This window comes from Colias philodice, chromosome 6 (genome assembly GCF_061535455.1).
Source record: "Colias philodice isolate Cphi_HAF_F1 chromosome 6, ilColPhil1 Martin Lab GWU primary, whole genome shotgun sequence".
Classification (NCBI taxonomy): domain Eukaryota; kingdom Metazoa; phylum Arthropoda; class Insecta; order Lepidoptera; family Pieridae; genus Colias; species Colias philodice.
The window spans coordinates 5,679,221-5,695,309 of NC_143091.1; the positions used below are offsets into that span (position 1 = coordinate 5,679,221).

Consider the following 16,089-nt stretch of genomic DNA (forward strand, 5'->3'; position numbering starts at 1 on the left):
CAGCACATTAAGAAATATTTACAGAAGAATGTATCTTCCTCCTAAAATAGAGTTAGATATGTAAATGAAAGGGTAAGAGACATGTTTGTGATGGTATAGGGAAAATATTATGTTTACTTCATAATCTGTTAGTGCAATAATATAGATTTGGTGGTCCAAAGTACAAAAAATTTCTATTACTTCAAAGCATCTTTATTTTCAATACAATAAAACATGCATGAATCGAGTGAGACTTTTATATTAACCGTTACCTTCACAGTTTTTTAAAGCACTTTTTATTTAAAGCATTTATTTACGTTACCAATATTAAAAGTAAAATAAGAATACACTAAGTGGTAAATTTAAATAGGAAAATATTATCTTCAGTGTATTTCAATTAATTTTATATCTATTATGCCACGTAAAAGTAATCATAACAGAAATATATCTTATAAACGTACAATAAACTGAGTGTCATAATATAAAAATGCGCTGCAAAAGAGTCAATACATTTCTAAGTTGTTCATTAAGTTAAAAGCTTCTTGAGAGCCTAACAAGAAGCTTCGTCAGTTTTATAAAAAATGAGGACCAACATAATTCAATATTCCATTCATTTTCTGTATGAGTGTCTGTGTATACGGAAATTTTTAAGCTTTTGGTAAAAAATACCGCCCTTCGAGGTTATTACGCATTCCTTCATTTAAATTCCCTTTCAACATTTTTATAAATAGGTTAATTAAAATTATATCATTTTTTGGCTGTAATGAAATGTGACACAAGTGAAATTATTTTTTAAATCTGTTAGGCTAAATATGCGGTATACATCTATACTAATATTATAAAGCTGAAGAGTTTGTTTGTTTGTTTGTTTGTTTGAACGCGCTAATCTCAGGAACTACTGGTCCGATTTGAAAAATTCTTTCGGTGTTAGATAGCCCATTTATCGAGGAAGGTTATAGGCTATATATTATTACGCTACGACCAACAGGGTTGGAGCCACGGGGGTGAAACCGCGCGGAGCAGCTAGTATAATATATTGGGTTGGCCTAAAATAGATTCATATAATGTTGGGCCATACAAGTTACCTCTGACGTTTTATACTATAAAAATAGGCACAATAGACCCTCTTTGAGCCAGTAATACAAATCATTGCTTTTTATTTTAAATACTAAATTGATTATGGCAGACGTTTCGTATGTAACATACCCGCTCACCAGTGTACTTTAGCATTATTAAAACTTTTCCTATTTCATATTGTAAGACCTGAAAAAAAACTCACGATCCTTTTTTTTCGTTTCAAATCGAGCGTGGACACGGATTAATAACCCAGCCTAACATAACGAATAGGCTTGCGAGGCAGAACATATTAATAGTGCGTAGTGACTCTTTGACTCCTCAGACGTAGATGAAATCTGTGTGAACGAGATTGTAAATAATATAAACGGTTTGTATTTACGTTTATATCAAATATTATTAACATCGATATTATATTTCAAGATTAATGCTCATATGTAATTTGGCTTCTATGATATAACGCCCACACAGATCCAGACAAACAAAGTCTAAGATGACAATTTTTTACATAACAAATTCGAGTTCCTTATCCTAAACACAATCTTCAAAATCCGAAGTAAAGCGTTATCACTCTCAAAATGTACGTACAATACAGTGATTTATGTGATTTTTATTAGGTTATCCCTTATCTTAATAGTGTGTAAATTACAGCTAAGTGGATTCGCAGGTAAGTGAGGTTACGTTTCCTGAACGGTGAGTAATTTAAAGACGGTAGCCTGATATCTGCTGACGCATCCATTACCTTCCAACAAAGGGTTAGAAACAGCTCGTAAATTATAAGAATGAATACGTTGATTTACAATAAGGCGGAATATTTCCTATATGTTTTGGGAAAAAAGGGAAAATATGTTATGTTAGTTTAAGAATATTCGTATGAGATTTAATGGATCGCGAATGATCCTAAGGTAGATAAATTGTTTAAAATAATATATTATGAATTATTAAAAATTTAAGATAATCAATTTACATTAAACCGCTGAGTTAATTTTTATCTTTTTTATTTAATTCGTTATTTGCGTTAATAATATGCATAAAATTTCATAATACATGTCTTCAGCGACTTAGATTTAGTTGCAAATATTCTACTTTCTTCATAACTTACATATTAAATCAATTTCAAAATGAAAATTCAATGAAGTTACATTCATTAAACCAAATCCGGCAGTACAAACAATAACCACGCTAAACCTAACACAACAAACACGACATGTTACAATCTATTCAAGCAAACACCAATGAAATACGTCTCCATTATTCATTGTCGTCAAAATGGGCCCAACGAAAATAAAATCGCAGCGTCAGTGAGTGTCCGTCGAAAATCAATAGCTAGCCAATATGTGCCTATCATTTTGACATCTAGAATTTCGCTCGGCTTAGGCTGCGTTTCCACCAGAAATTTGCGAGGGATATGTGTCGTGCGAAGATGTCTAGCTGTGCTGTGAAAATTTGTGGGGGTCCACCTTAGCTTGTAATAGCCCTTATAACCTGTGAATCACAATAAATCATTTGAATTAGAATTTGAAAGCTATGCGACTTACCTCGCACATATCCCTCGCTCATAATATCATTCTCTTGTTTTATATGCGCAAAAATCTAGCACAGCTGAGCCGTTTCAACTAGAGCTGTGCTGACCAAGGTGAGGTAAATGAAGCGATTCTATTGATTCTTTACAAAGACATCCCTCGCACGCTTCCTCGCACATCTCTGGTGGAACCGTAGCCTTATACCAACTGGGTTATTCCTCTCTGTAGCCGCGTGTTGCATGACGGACCAGTTTTTGCGCGACATGTCACACCCGCTATTCATTAGACCTACGTTGTCCGTGTTGACATTAATTACAGGATGACCCTGTAAGCGCTGCTATGCAAGAACATGAGTGCTTTATTGTTTTATCAGAACAGGTAGTGTTGGCGGTTCTACTCATGTTCAATATTTTAATAAAGTACCGTTTAAATTATTTTATTTTATAATTTTTGTCTAATGACATATTTAATCTTATCCACGTATTTAGGCCTTCAATCGAAGTCACTACATTTTTTATGATTTATCTGTTACAAGATGACACATTCGGTCAACGACTTCGCTGGCGTGGTAAAAAACAGTCTTGCTGATCTGAAATGAATCATACCAAATTTCATACAGATCTTAATGACACTTTTTGCGTGAAAAGGTCACAAGCCTCCATTCACCAATCCATCCATTCTCACGAGCTTTAACATTAAATAATATTACCTAGTATGAGAGGCAACGCAAATGAATATGGGCAATATTTAAGTATAAGCAACATTGAGTTGTGGATAGATTAGCGTCTTCAAAATGGATTAGGAGTTTGAAAGGATTGACGGAGAGAATAGTTTTGATATATCCGTAGGTATATTATATGAGCAATTTCAACCCAACCCATACCAAACATACAATATATTCTGAGCTGTACAATAACAAGTGGGAAGTGAAATTATAAGTGGCATTTCTCGTAAATTTTTATTATAGTGCATGATTATTGTATGGTCATTGTGCTTTTTCATAAAATAAACTGTCTGACTATCGGTTTTGTAGTGTACATGTTTTCAATGACAACAACAAAAATAACAAATTAAGTAACATAACATATAATACATATTGTACACTCACACACACACATTATAACTCAGACTCTCATTTAAATCTACCAAACATGAATCCAGACTGAAAGAGTTAATTTCTAATATGTACTAGTTCTAGAAATCACTGAATTTCTTTGAAAAGTGAATTTTCCTCGCAAAAATTTAGCCACCGATCTAAGTTACTAACTCCCTGTTTAATATTAAAAAGCTCAGTATTTTCGGAGTGATTGAATAAAGCACTTTCTCATATCAATGTCTCGTAGAAGACTTTGCATGCCTTATACATTAATATACAAGATGTTTAATATTAAGGAATTCTCCCGAAAAATACTGCTACTACATTTACTGTATATTTATAGCTACACGCAGCACGTGTATCTATTATTTAAATCAATATAGGAATTATGTTATCACATATTGCGAGAGATTAATTATATTAGTTTATACATTAAATTCGTCTACGGAGATAACAAGTGACACTAGGAATTATCCTTGATCTGAACTTAGTGAAGGGATTAGGATGTATTCGCTACGTCAGAATTGCTACAGATCTCTCTCAATCTTGAACATTCATCTACACATATCAAACCTATCTAATATTGACACTCGCCGAAACTAGAAGTGAGTTCTAAACTAAGTTTTGGGTGTGTCTTATGTGTTAAAGTATTAATGGCGAACCATAAATTGCTTTTGAATTAATTGAAACATAAGATATCTATAAATTGTTATAGTGAACAGACTTAATTAATTAAAAGTTTGGATTTATTTATATTTTGAAATTTTATGTTTTTAAATATTATTATTTCTACCATAAGCTTACGTCTAAAAACTTATATCCCATCAAATTCTCGCGTCCGACAAAAGTGTATGGAAACGCGTCATTTCAAAATAGCAATATGAAAAACAAAAGTACGAGTATGCTTTGATGAGTGACGGCATATAGTCGATGTTTGGACGTAGAGGAAAGCCAACATTTCCGTCGTACTAATCACTTTATTGCAGCACCGTGAATCAGGGATCGCGGCCACATGCGGCAGCCGACTGATTACGCTGGTTTATAATTGCTGCTCTTACAAATGAGTCCGAATTGCCAACACGACGATATCGAAAATGTTTTCGGTTGATCGTTCATTAATTTGTGTATATTTTGTCAATTTCAACATTTGTCTGATTAATGTCGCGCTGCTTTGTGCTGATTTCGCATTGTAATTTAGAAATGTTGTGGCTTTTGATGTTTAATCTTTCAAATTTATGTTTTCATTACGTAAATCTAATTTCGGTTATTATTGAATTTGTCTTTGAACTTTTATAGAAAGCCTTTTGCTTTAAAACTTTGTGACTTGTTATCTTATTTGATCTTGATTTGAGATGTTTCTGTGATGTCTGAATTATGATAAAAACATTAGTATATTTTATTCAGGAGCCGCTTCTCAGATGAGAAGCGTTAATGTTGAAATGTTTTAATGGAAACTCCTATTCAGTCTTTCCTTTAATATTTATTATCTTTAAATAATTAAATCATTATTATAAAACAATTATGTATAATTCTTAATAAATAAATGGGGCTTACTTTGAAATGTTATTTGTTCATATTTAAAAAAAAAGACGGGTTGCACTCCGGGAGTGCCGGCAGAAGTGAAAACTTGATTATTAACGTTCAGCATGTTTGATATTTTGGAATGGTATCCGTCTTACGCATGGAATATAAGGACTAAAAAAAAATCCGTCTTACGCTTTTTCGATCAGGCCACGTGTCCTGACGCGAGTTATTTTATACCCAACGCCGCTAAAGAAGTTTTCACTTCAAAAAGTCTCTTCCCACATAATGAAAAAAATGTATCCGTTTCATTGATCATTTTTACGTTTTATCGTTTTTAAGGAAATGGTCCAGAAACATTTTAGGGGCAGAATAATCAAGTGCTATAGTCGTATACATTTGTTTACTAGTACCGATTTATCTAAAGCCCCACCCATAGGTGCAGTAATTGCATTCCCATATTTTTATTGCCATGCATAGGCTGCGGGCTGTCTCAGTTTCTACGTATAATATATACTGCAGTCATGTGGCGTGTGTCCCAAAAAAGTTGAAAACATTAATATCATTTTTTTAAAGAAGCCGGTTAATGATAATAATATTAACAATTAAATACCTTTCTCAGACTAATGAAACATTATTTCCATTTTAAACAACTAAACTTATTTACTGACTCGGAATTTTCTAATAAATATTGTGAAGTAGCAGTAAAAATGTTAATTAAAAATAGCCCACGGATCCTGCTGTATTTCTAAGGTTATTAGTTTGCAACAACTTCCGTAGAAAAAACAGACGTATTTTATCTATTGCTATTTTCATTTTTCTAAATATTCAACGACATGTTTTTCTATTAATAATACCTACCATTAGGTAATTGATTCTTTGCCGTTAAAAATCCCGCTTTTAAGATTTGATCTAAGTAAAAGTATTTTTATAGTAAGCCGGTAAAAAAACATTTTATACAAATCAAGATTATTTTATACACGGTGTCCCAAGAAGTATGGATATACTGAAGCCAGGAGGTAGAGGACCTAGAGGGCTATCCGAATCACCCCCATGTATGTTATGCGATTTTTCGTATTGACGTCGCCATGAGTAAAAATCTCATCGTACTCGGCGATAGGTGAAAAATTGAAAAAAAAACGTCATAACTCCGAAAATACGAAAAATCGCATGACATACATGGGGGTGATTCGGATAGCCCTCTAGGTCCTCTACATCTCAGCTTCAGTATATCACTACTTTTTGGGACACCCTGTATAAAGAGATGATGATGATGATATCTTATGATGATATAATTATGGCCGTTCCTGCGTCTATAAAACTGCGTACCTTCCTACTATTCCTAGGAAGTACTAAAAAATAACACCCACTATAAAATCGCTTAGCACCCAGCCTTTTAAATATTCCAAATAACCCCGAACAATCCGCGAGTAATAAAGATGCAAAATCTTAAACTTCTTCACGCGCCAAGTAAAACAAGTCATGCGAAACAACCCTAAAAACTTTATTACTTGGAAACTATTTCCAGTGCTCGCAAATTGAAATAATTTACCCTATCCGAGCGCATAACTTTAAAGTAACTTATGATCGCGCACCATCGGGGTTACAGCGATAATGTCACTTGATGTACACGCGGCAGGAAGGGAAGCGCGTAATGCGCTACAGGCGTTAATTACAACTTCCTGCGAACACCGACCACCGTGCTCCGTAGCGATGCAATAGCTCTGAAAAATTATAACGCAATTCTCACTGTGGACGTAAAGACTTATTGTATTATACGAAAAATGTTGACAGAGCCACTTCATTGCATTGTACCTTCCTTTAACTTTAAAATAAATATAGTAATAGTCTAGGAGAGTTCATTATAATGCGTAAAAATGAAAATTTATATCATTGTAGAAAAATATATCAAACTAAAATTAAGGTATAATGTCGTAATAGGTACGATAAATGTAATATTCAACTGAAAATAAATAAATCTTAGTTGTAATGAGAAAAGATTAACTGCCCAAAGAAATCAAATACTCCGAAACACAAATTGGGTTAACGAAGTTTTCGTTTCGTCGGCACGCTGTCTACAACTAACTTCATTTGTCGAATAAAACGCGATGAATATTATGTTTTATATAAAATAAAATAAAAAACAAAATAAATATAACATTTCAGCGTTAACATACATTATCGTTTCTTTGATGTCAACATATTAATATTTACTGAAAGGAGTAAAGTAATAAACCTATTACCATTTTTCGAAAATGCTATTAAAGTATTAATCGCTATTTTTCAACAAAACGTATTATTGAAAAAAATATTTTCATTTTACAATTGCGATACAAAAAACTATCTATTTTAAGCCCACTTAGAGCTATCCATCGCTAATTGCCAAATTAATTAACTGTTACAACAAAGACTTGCTCCAGGATTGTTTTGCTTTTAGTACATTTCGGTCACTGGATAAAAGCGTAGGTGTCGGAAAAGCGCGACATCTTTGATATGAAATTCTTTTAGAGCCGACCACACGTATAACACTCTCTCATATTATTTCGAAACGTTCGGCTGTACGGGGCTTGACGCTGTGCAAATAAAAATAATAATATTAAAGCTTTCGTTGTATTGCTTTTGGATTCGTATGTTTCCTTTTAATCTGTTTTCACGTATGTCCAGCCAAATTCTGACTTCACATTCCGTTCCCGTTTCCCTAATCGTAATTGATTTATTACAGTGCATTAAAATGTATGCAAAATATCGGGTTAAATTAAATGTCTCTATATAACCTGAAGGAATAATAGAGATAAACCTTGTTCCATATAGATTATTTTTGTTGTATGTACCTTGATCATGACACACATGAGCTTAGAATAAAAAGAATGAGAAAAACATGAATATAAATGCCAACTGCGAAATTGAACAGGTTTGAAAGGGTGTAAATAATTTTAAATAATAACAACTTGATTAAATTAATAACTACCCTACTATTTTGCATTTATAAATGTCCAAGTTTATAAAATGCAAAGTATAGTTTAATTATACCATCATTTCGTCAATTTAAATAAGTACTTTCTCCTTATAATTTTGAGTAAGTATAAATAAAGGATATTCATTAATTAATTCATGTATTTCGAACAAAATGGCATGCCCGTATATTTTAAAATGGCTTGTTGAGAACGTGGGTATTTAACTCATTAAGTGGTTATTCAGAGAAGTCCAATACAACGATATCGCCTTTGTTATTTGTTAATCAAAGCTCAAAGTCTTGTGAATATAATTTAATGTTTGGGCATAAAAAAATATAATGATTTCAAATATATTTTATTTAGCAACTACATTCATATAAGATTAATTACACATAAAACATCGTTTCTATAATGTTCATCATCATCGGCCCATATACGATTTCACTGCTGGTACACGGGCCTCCTATGAGGGTACAGGGCATAATCCACCACGCCAAGTACGGGTCGGTAGATGAACTTTTTGATTCTTCGACATGTCGATTTCCTCATGACGTTTTCCTTCGCCATCCGAGCAGTGGTGATGTTATAACATGCGCAGATAAACTTAAAAACTAGTGTACTAGTGTACACACGTAAGAAGTGAAACTTCTTTCAAAATATGATTTACTATATTATATGCAACTTTACAGAAATGCGTCGGTCGAATCACGCGTGGTAGGGATAAGAAAAAGATGGCGCGTGACGGAAAAATGTCACGCGTAACGAAAAAATATTACACTAAATTTTTTTCCAACCCCGATAAAAAAGTTTCACTTCAACAATTTATTTCCTGCACGCTCATATTTCATAAAATTTGAAGTTTAACCAGCAACATCCAGCTAAATTATTCGAATGACAAAAAAACTAAAACAATTTTTTTTTTCAGATATTTTCATCGCGGCTCAGGCGGAACAGCAGAACACCATAAACATGACACGGGCTTGTAACAGTGGCCAGCATCGAAGAGTAACACGCTGAGCATCATGGCGCGCGTGCGGGGCGGGCCGCTCTCACGGCTTCTCATTTTGGCCGTGTTACATGTGAATTTTATTGGTGAGACATTTTAAATATTCAATTATTTGATGAACAAATTCAAAATTTTAATCTTGCACATTCTTGCAATAATTTTTTTTTAAAGTAGCGCCGATTTGAAATATCACGTCTACACACTAAACTCAATGTTTTATTGCGAAAAATCACGTGAAATAAAACCCCTCAAAATTATTTTCGAATATTCTATTATCACATTGATCACAATTTATTGTTATATTATAATGTCTCTTTCAAATCATAACACAATTATGTACGTTAATAAAAAGTTAAATGCACTTTTCAAACCGTTTATTAATAAATCAAAAGACCGTAAGACCATTTACATTAATGCAAGTACCTATATGAGTAGAGGGATCGTTAAAATTTGTCGTTTGGATTATTTCCTTCATCTCACATCATGCAATCCCCTGATTTAAATAAGGATAATATGAAATGGGAATTCAAAGTTTTATATTTGAAATATTCAACACGTAAGTAATATACCTTCTGGTATAAATTCATTCTGTGTGGCCATCTGTCTATCCAACAGCCAAGATGGATGGACGTACGCCAACTCCAGTTTTAACTGAAATATTTTTATTAGCATAGCACTAGAGGTAAACAAAAAAAAAAGTTTTTATTTAAGCTCGTCTGCGTTTTGCTTAATTAAAATCATCACAATAGAATGTTTACCCAATCTCAATAAAAGATTGGTGGAAAATACATTATGGTATTGACTACTTGTAAAACTAACATGAATCCTAGTTCTTTTGTATTAGTAATTTATTAATGTATGAAATCATTATCAGGACCAAAACCAGGCAGAATTACTAGGAATACAAGAATCGAGATAAATTATTAAAATGAGAGAAATAAGAAAAAAAACGCAGTTAAACAACTGTTTTATTTTTTATTACATTCATACTTAAACTTGGTGTACTTACTTCATGTTACGAAACGATAAACTGAATTCAAACTATAAAACTTATGACGTTTAATAATTTGAGTACCTTTTTAAAAAATTATAAAACATTGAACCTGACTAATAATTTCGAATATTAATATAGTCCGAAAATATAATACTTATCGTTACAGTTTATACCTTGTTTATACAGTATAAATGTGCATTTTCGATAAAAATAAAATTACCTTATACTAAAATTGGAACTATTTGTGCACATTGGAATATAGCATGGCTTCAATTTCACGCTTTTCTACCGACCTCGTGCTCGAGGTACCAGCGCTTAGAATACGATTAACGAAAGATATGGTAGTGGAAATATCTTCGCGAAATTAAAACAATTAATATTATTTAGTGGCTTGGTTCAATGGAAAATAAGAAAACCACAATACCACAATGCAAGCTTTTGTTGTTGTGTTTATTATTTTGTATTGGATTTCATTAAACTTTTGATAAGTTGATTTGTTTGTGAAATTGTTTTGTTTGAATTAACATTGAAATAAATAAATGACATAAAAAATATCCTCTCCTATTCTATTCTATATTGGTAGTTTCAAAGAAAAACACATCAGACAATAATAGTTGCGAATCTCTCAGACAAATTTACCCTCAAATAAAAATAAAAACACGTTAGCGTGACACGGATGAACCCTTTCAGGACTGAAAGTGCAGGTTCTCGCAGAACTCATTGAAAAGCGGTCCACGGGTCACGGCTTTCTATAAAAACACGCTTGATATCCTAACCATCATAAACATTAAGATTTTCGTTGATTCATTCGTTGTTATTTTGATAGAAAAACTGTGTACTACGATTTTATTTCGAACTTACTTTTGTTATGCTTTTATTCATTCTGAATTCATTTTACATGTTTCATAAATTGCTATTTTAATCCCGAAATCATGGTAAAATTGATACCAAAATATATCAATACAGTATGATCCTTCACAATTATAAACCAAAAGTAAACTTCCAGTATCAATAGACACTTAAATTTGTTTCCGCAAACCCTTCCATCGTTCGAATAAAATTTTGTGTTTGCAAACAGTAGATTAGAAATGTGCTTAAACTACCAAAACAAGCGGCGAGATCAGCAGACCGTGTTTACTTGCAAACAGAGAAATTAAATTAATCTCGCTGTAAAATTTTCACTCGCCACCTTATCTTGCGTCGTATTGTCATTTTATTGTGCCTACCCTGAAACCATTAGCGAAAATGTCACAGTGCTGGCATTGTAATCGCGCGCCCGTGGCTGGCCCACACAATGATGCGGCTATTCGACCTCGCCATCCCGCCCGCCCTTACCTTTACGCTATCATACAAATTTGACTGTCTATAATAAACGAGGCCTCGTATTATTTCGAGAATACATTGTGCCATCCGATAAATTTGAATTTTATTGGAGCACCTTTAAAAACTAATGTACAAAAAGCTCACCTCGCCGCGAGCGTATGAATGCGTAAACAAACACTTTTACGATTTCGTCGTGAAAGCTACACCTCTTGAATTCTTTGCATGTGAGTTAGAAAATCACACGCGCTGGCACGGAGATTCCGCTCACGTTGTGAGTGGCCGACAAAGGAAAAAGGGCTTGCATATCTTATTGCCACCTTTTCCAAATCCCTACTTAGGAGTCTGCAGAACGCGAAATACAACATACTAGGATAATTTAAGTACACGAGTTAGCATGGACGTGATAACTTTGAGCGAACCTTTTCTCTGAATCCATTTTATTTTTGGTAAAAGAACTTCTCATAATGCATATAAATTTAATACATTAAAAAAGTTATTACCGGAGCCTATTAGCTGGTGGTGCTTACGTCGCGTAATTTTTCCATCAAAATGTCACTACGGTTTTTCTTGTAATTAATCAGCGAGTCAATGAGCCGTTCTGTTTGGACTTATCTGATGAGCAATCCTTCCCCTGTGACTTACCAAAGAACATTAAATAATGACCCAGCAAATAATAATTGAGAAACAAAATGTTCTATAAAAAGCATAGATGATTTTACATTATCGAGTTCAACGAACTCGTGATTCCGTGTGGGGTCGGTGTAGGAGACAGACGCGGAAACAAAGCTAGTATTTATGACTGTTATCTTATTTGCATGCAATCCAGAGTATTGCTGCCCCAGCTTCACTATGTCGTACCGCCTTTCGGCATGTTTATAGAATATTTACTCATAAACATGCAGATTGCGGATGGGACGCGTTTTTTATGTTAAAATATAGAAAGGGGAGCTATTTTATTTATTACCCTCTTGACTTGGTGGCGCGTGACAGTGAAAGATTGCGTGAAATGCATATGAGAATTAAAATTTTGCCTTTAGCCTATAGTACTGTGGCTCATAAGCCATAATGTATTGTTTAAAAGCCCTTTCCTTTACGAGAAATTTAACAATGGTTTGTTTAAAGGCTATTCTGTCACGAGGAATCTCGAATATAAAATACAGTTTTAGTAACAAAGTTTTAGTACACAAAATTGAATTAGTGATTGTTATAAAATGAAATTATCTGTTGTCTACAGAAAGTTTTACTTTGGAAATTCCTCTTATTATGTCAAAATTAAATAATAATAATCTGTTCTGTCTCTGTTATCAACGCTCTTATTTTCGCCTTTTTTACTTTGTTTTGCAAATTTGTTGCATAATAATAATGTTTCAGCTGATATGAGAGTCATTTTTTTATGTTTTATTCAAGTTTGGTCTTTGCTTACTATTCACAAAAATATTATGAATTAATATTAGGCTTTCCTGAAAGTAACCCTAGAGAAGTAAGCAACAATTTAATTCAACATTCAAACAAATAGTTATCCTGCAAACAGAATTTTTAATAACTTATCCAAGGCTTGAATAAAAAACTTTTTTCTTGAAAATTTCCCGGCAAAGTTACACAAATAATCTGTGAAATAGTTAAACGTCCCGACGCCTCATAACAGCATATTTTGCGTCAGTCTGTTGCGTTTAATGCTTTATCCGCTTTTAAACTCACTGCTAAGTATATTTAAGACTTTTAGTTGCCTTCAGCTATGTTCTTTTAACTTTGTGAAAGCGGTTCAAGAAAGGTTCGAGACATAAAGTCGTCGATCGAATTGTTTGATTCGTTTTTATTTCTGATTGTATTTCGTAATATTAGCTGCTACATGGATTTATTGATTTCAAGAACGGTGTGTAGTAGAGACAAATTTTTACTTGAATAAGGATCCTGTTTAATTATGAAAAACTTATAGAAAATTTGGGCGGGGCTGGAGCAAGAAGCTTAATAATACTGTCATAATGCTAGTCGGATAATTAATACATAATTTAAAATGATATAATATAAAAGACACGATCAATCATAATATGAGCAAAGATTTGCATCTAAAATAACATGAAAACAAAATTAAAATATCAGTTAGTTACTTTTAAAATACTGTGCAAAGTAATTTCTTTAAAGGACGCTGAATGAGCTTTGAATATTTTCCAGTCATTGCAACACCGGAATATTCCTACTTAATTAATGAATCGACGTCTACAAATATACTTTATCGAAAGTTTCGTGAGTCGGATCCCGTGTAGACATTAGAGTTCAGTTGACACATTACGGATGAGGCTGAGGTAATTAAAAACGTGACCGTCGTCACTTGTCCGCCGCCCATAAGGGTTTTATCTACTGCACACCATTCTCACCGACGATTTTTAGGGTTCCGTAGCCAAAATGGCAAAAACGGAACCCTTATAGTTTCGTCATGTCCGTCTGTCCGTCTGTCCGTCTGTCCGTCTGTCACAGCCGATTTACTCGGAAACTATAAGTACTACAGTGATGAAATTTGATGGGAATATGTGTTGTATGAACCGCTACAAAAATATGACACTAAATAGTAAAAAAAAGAATTGGGGGTGGGGCCCCCCATACATGTAACTGAGGGATGAAATTTTTTTTTTCGATGTACATACCCGTGTGGGGTATCAATGGAAAGGTCTTTTAAAATGATATAAAGTTTTCTAAAAAACATTTTTCTTAAAGTGAACGGTTTTTGAGATATCAGCTCTCAAAGTCGTAAAAAGTATGTCCCCCCCCCTCTATTTTTATAACTACGGGGTATAAAATTCTAAAAAAAATAGAGGTGATGCATGCTAATTAACTCTTTCAACGATTTTTGGTTTGATCAAAGTATCTCTTATAGTTTTTGAGATAGGTTGATTTAACTGTAATTTATTATATTTGCTGCTACGGAACCCTTTGTGCGCGAGCCCGACTCGCACTTGGCCGGTTTATGTTTATTAGAAACAAGCACCGAATTCGGACTTCCAATATTTTTATTTCGCCTATCGCGTTTGTAGAGCCGTAACTGCGAAATGTGACAAACGAGTTTACGAGATGTAAAATTGTTATGGATAATTGGATCTGTAGATGTAAACGGTATCTTGAATCGCGGCACGATATGAATTTTATCTTCGGAGAGGTAATGATAGCGGAGTGCTTTAATGTCTTGAATATTTTTAATCTTAATAAAAATAAGGTTGCGAATATAATATCCTACATTTATATAAAAGTTTTGGTATAAATCTTAGAAATAAAATACAATGATTCTTATTTATGATGGATATATGATAGATGGATGAATGCACATTTTAGGTTACAAACGTTACGCAAATAGTTTTAACAGGCTAGGTTAGGTGTATTGGACACTTTGTATACGCGGCCAAAGTGGACAACACGTACTGCGTGCAAATTTTTCATGGAATAATTGGAAGAAATTATTCTAATATTGTTTTTAATTTGTTCACAATAAATATAATAGCAATAAGTACAGCTTTAAAAACCTTATAAAAACACCCTTTAGTAACTAGATAAACTCATGGAATTATTGTTTTTTCACCGGTCACAAATAAGTATAAATAGGTACGACTAATTTTGAGTTCAATTGTCCCAAATCTGTCGGTTTAAGTCTAGAAGTCGGCTACACACAAGCATACGAAGCGTGTTAAAAATGCGTGACTATAAAAGAGATTTCGATAGAACTGGCCTATACACTGTATTGTTCCTCATATAACATATTAATTTTGATGATAATAATCCATAATGCTATCTGTACAGTGTACACCGATTCCCACGTATAAACGAGCAATTTGTCGTACAACGTGATGAAAACTCGCATAAATATACTCAATTTTAAAGCTTTGTCTAAGTTGGCACCGCTATTTCACGCATCAAACTTTCCGTTGACGAAATTTATTCATGACGTGATCCCTTGTAAATACATTTGGGAGTTTATTGTCGTAATGAATTTGATATGGCTTATGAAAACAAGCTTATCTTTACATATTTATATATATTTAGTTCGTTCATTTTAACTGGCTGTTTCATTTGCTCTTGCTCGCTGTGTACGGCCGTAATTTCGATTTCAATCTGATAAAAATTATATTATCCCGTTTATGATGCGATGGTAACAATGCACCTTGTTATGTTATTATGTACTTTAATAGTTATATTTGAAATATGAGCTAGCAAGCTTCGTGCTAGCGTTACAGACATGTTTTATTTTCCTCACAGTCGGAATTTCATAATACAGTTAATATAGTTTGTCATTTATCAAACGGAATTTTCTGTTTCTCTAGATAATAAAATACAGCATTGAAAAGTCCATTTTTAATCTAAAAAATACTATACAACCTTACTTCTATCATGTTTTGTCTCTATCGATTCATCTCCATCAATACAGACAAATAAATTAGAAATAAGTATTTTTATCTGGTTATTTTAGGTAAGAAACTTATGAAAACAATAAAAATAATTAGTAAACATAAATATAACTAGTGATAGAATACCGAATTAAAGTCAACCGCATGCTCTTTGCGGGTCTAATGAATAAGCCGCCGTTAGAAGGAAATTATACGCCGCGATGGCATTATCATATATTAAATACACTA

At 33.2% G+C, this 16,089-nt stretch overlaps 1 protein-coding gene across 2 annotated transcripts in view; it reads left to right on the forward strand.

Annotated features, from left to right (window-relative positions):
• The window catches only part of LOC149487707 (lachesin-like), a 67,817-nt gene that overhangs the window by 8,344 nt on the left and 43,384 nt on the right, over positions 1-16,089 (forward strand). For both annotated transcript variants that reach the window (XM_089696347.1, XM_089696348.1), the window contains exon 2: positions 9,073-9,239. In XM_089696347.1, the coding sequence (XP_089552473.1) occupies positions 9,170-9,239 (70 nt within the window). In that variant the 5' untranslated portion in view covers positions 9,073-9,169. The remainder of the gene's footprint in view (positions 1-9,072; positions 9,240-16,089) is intronic.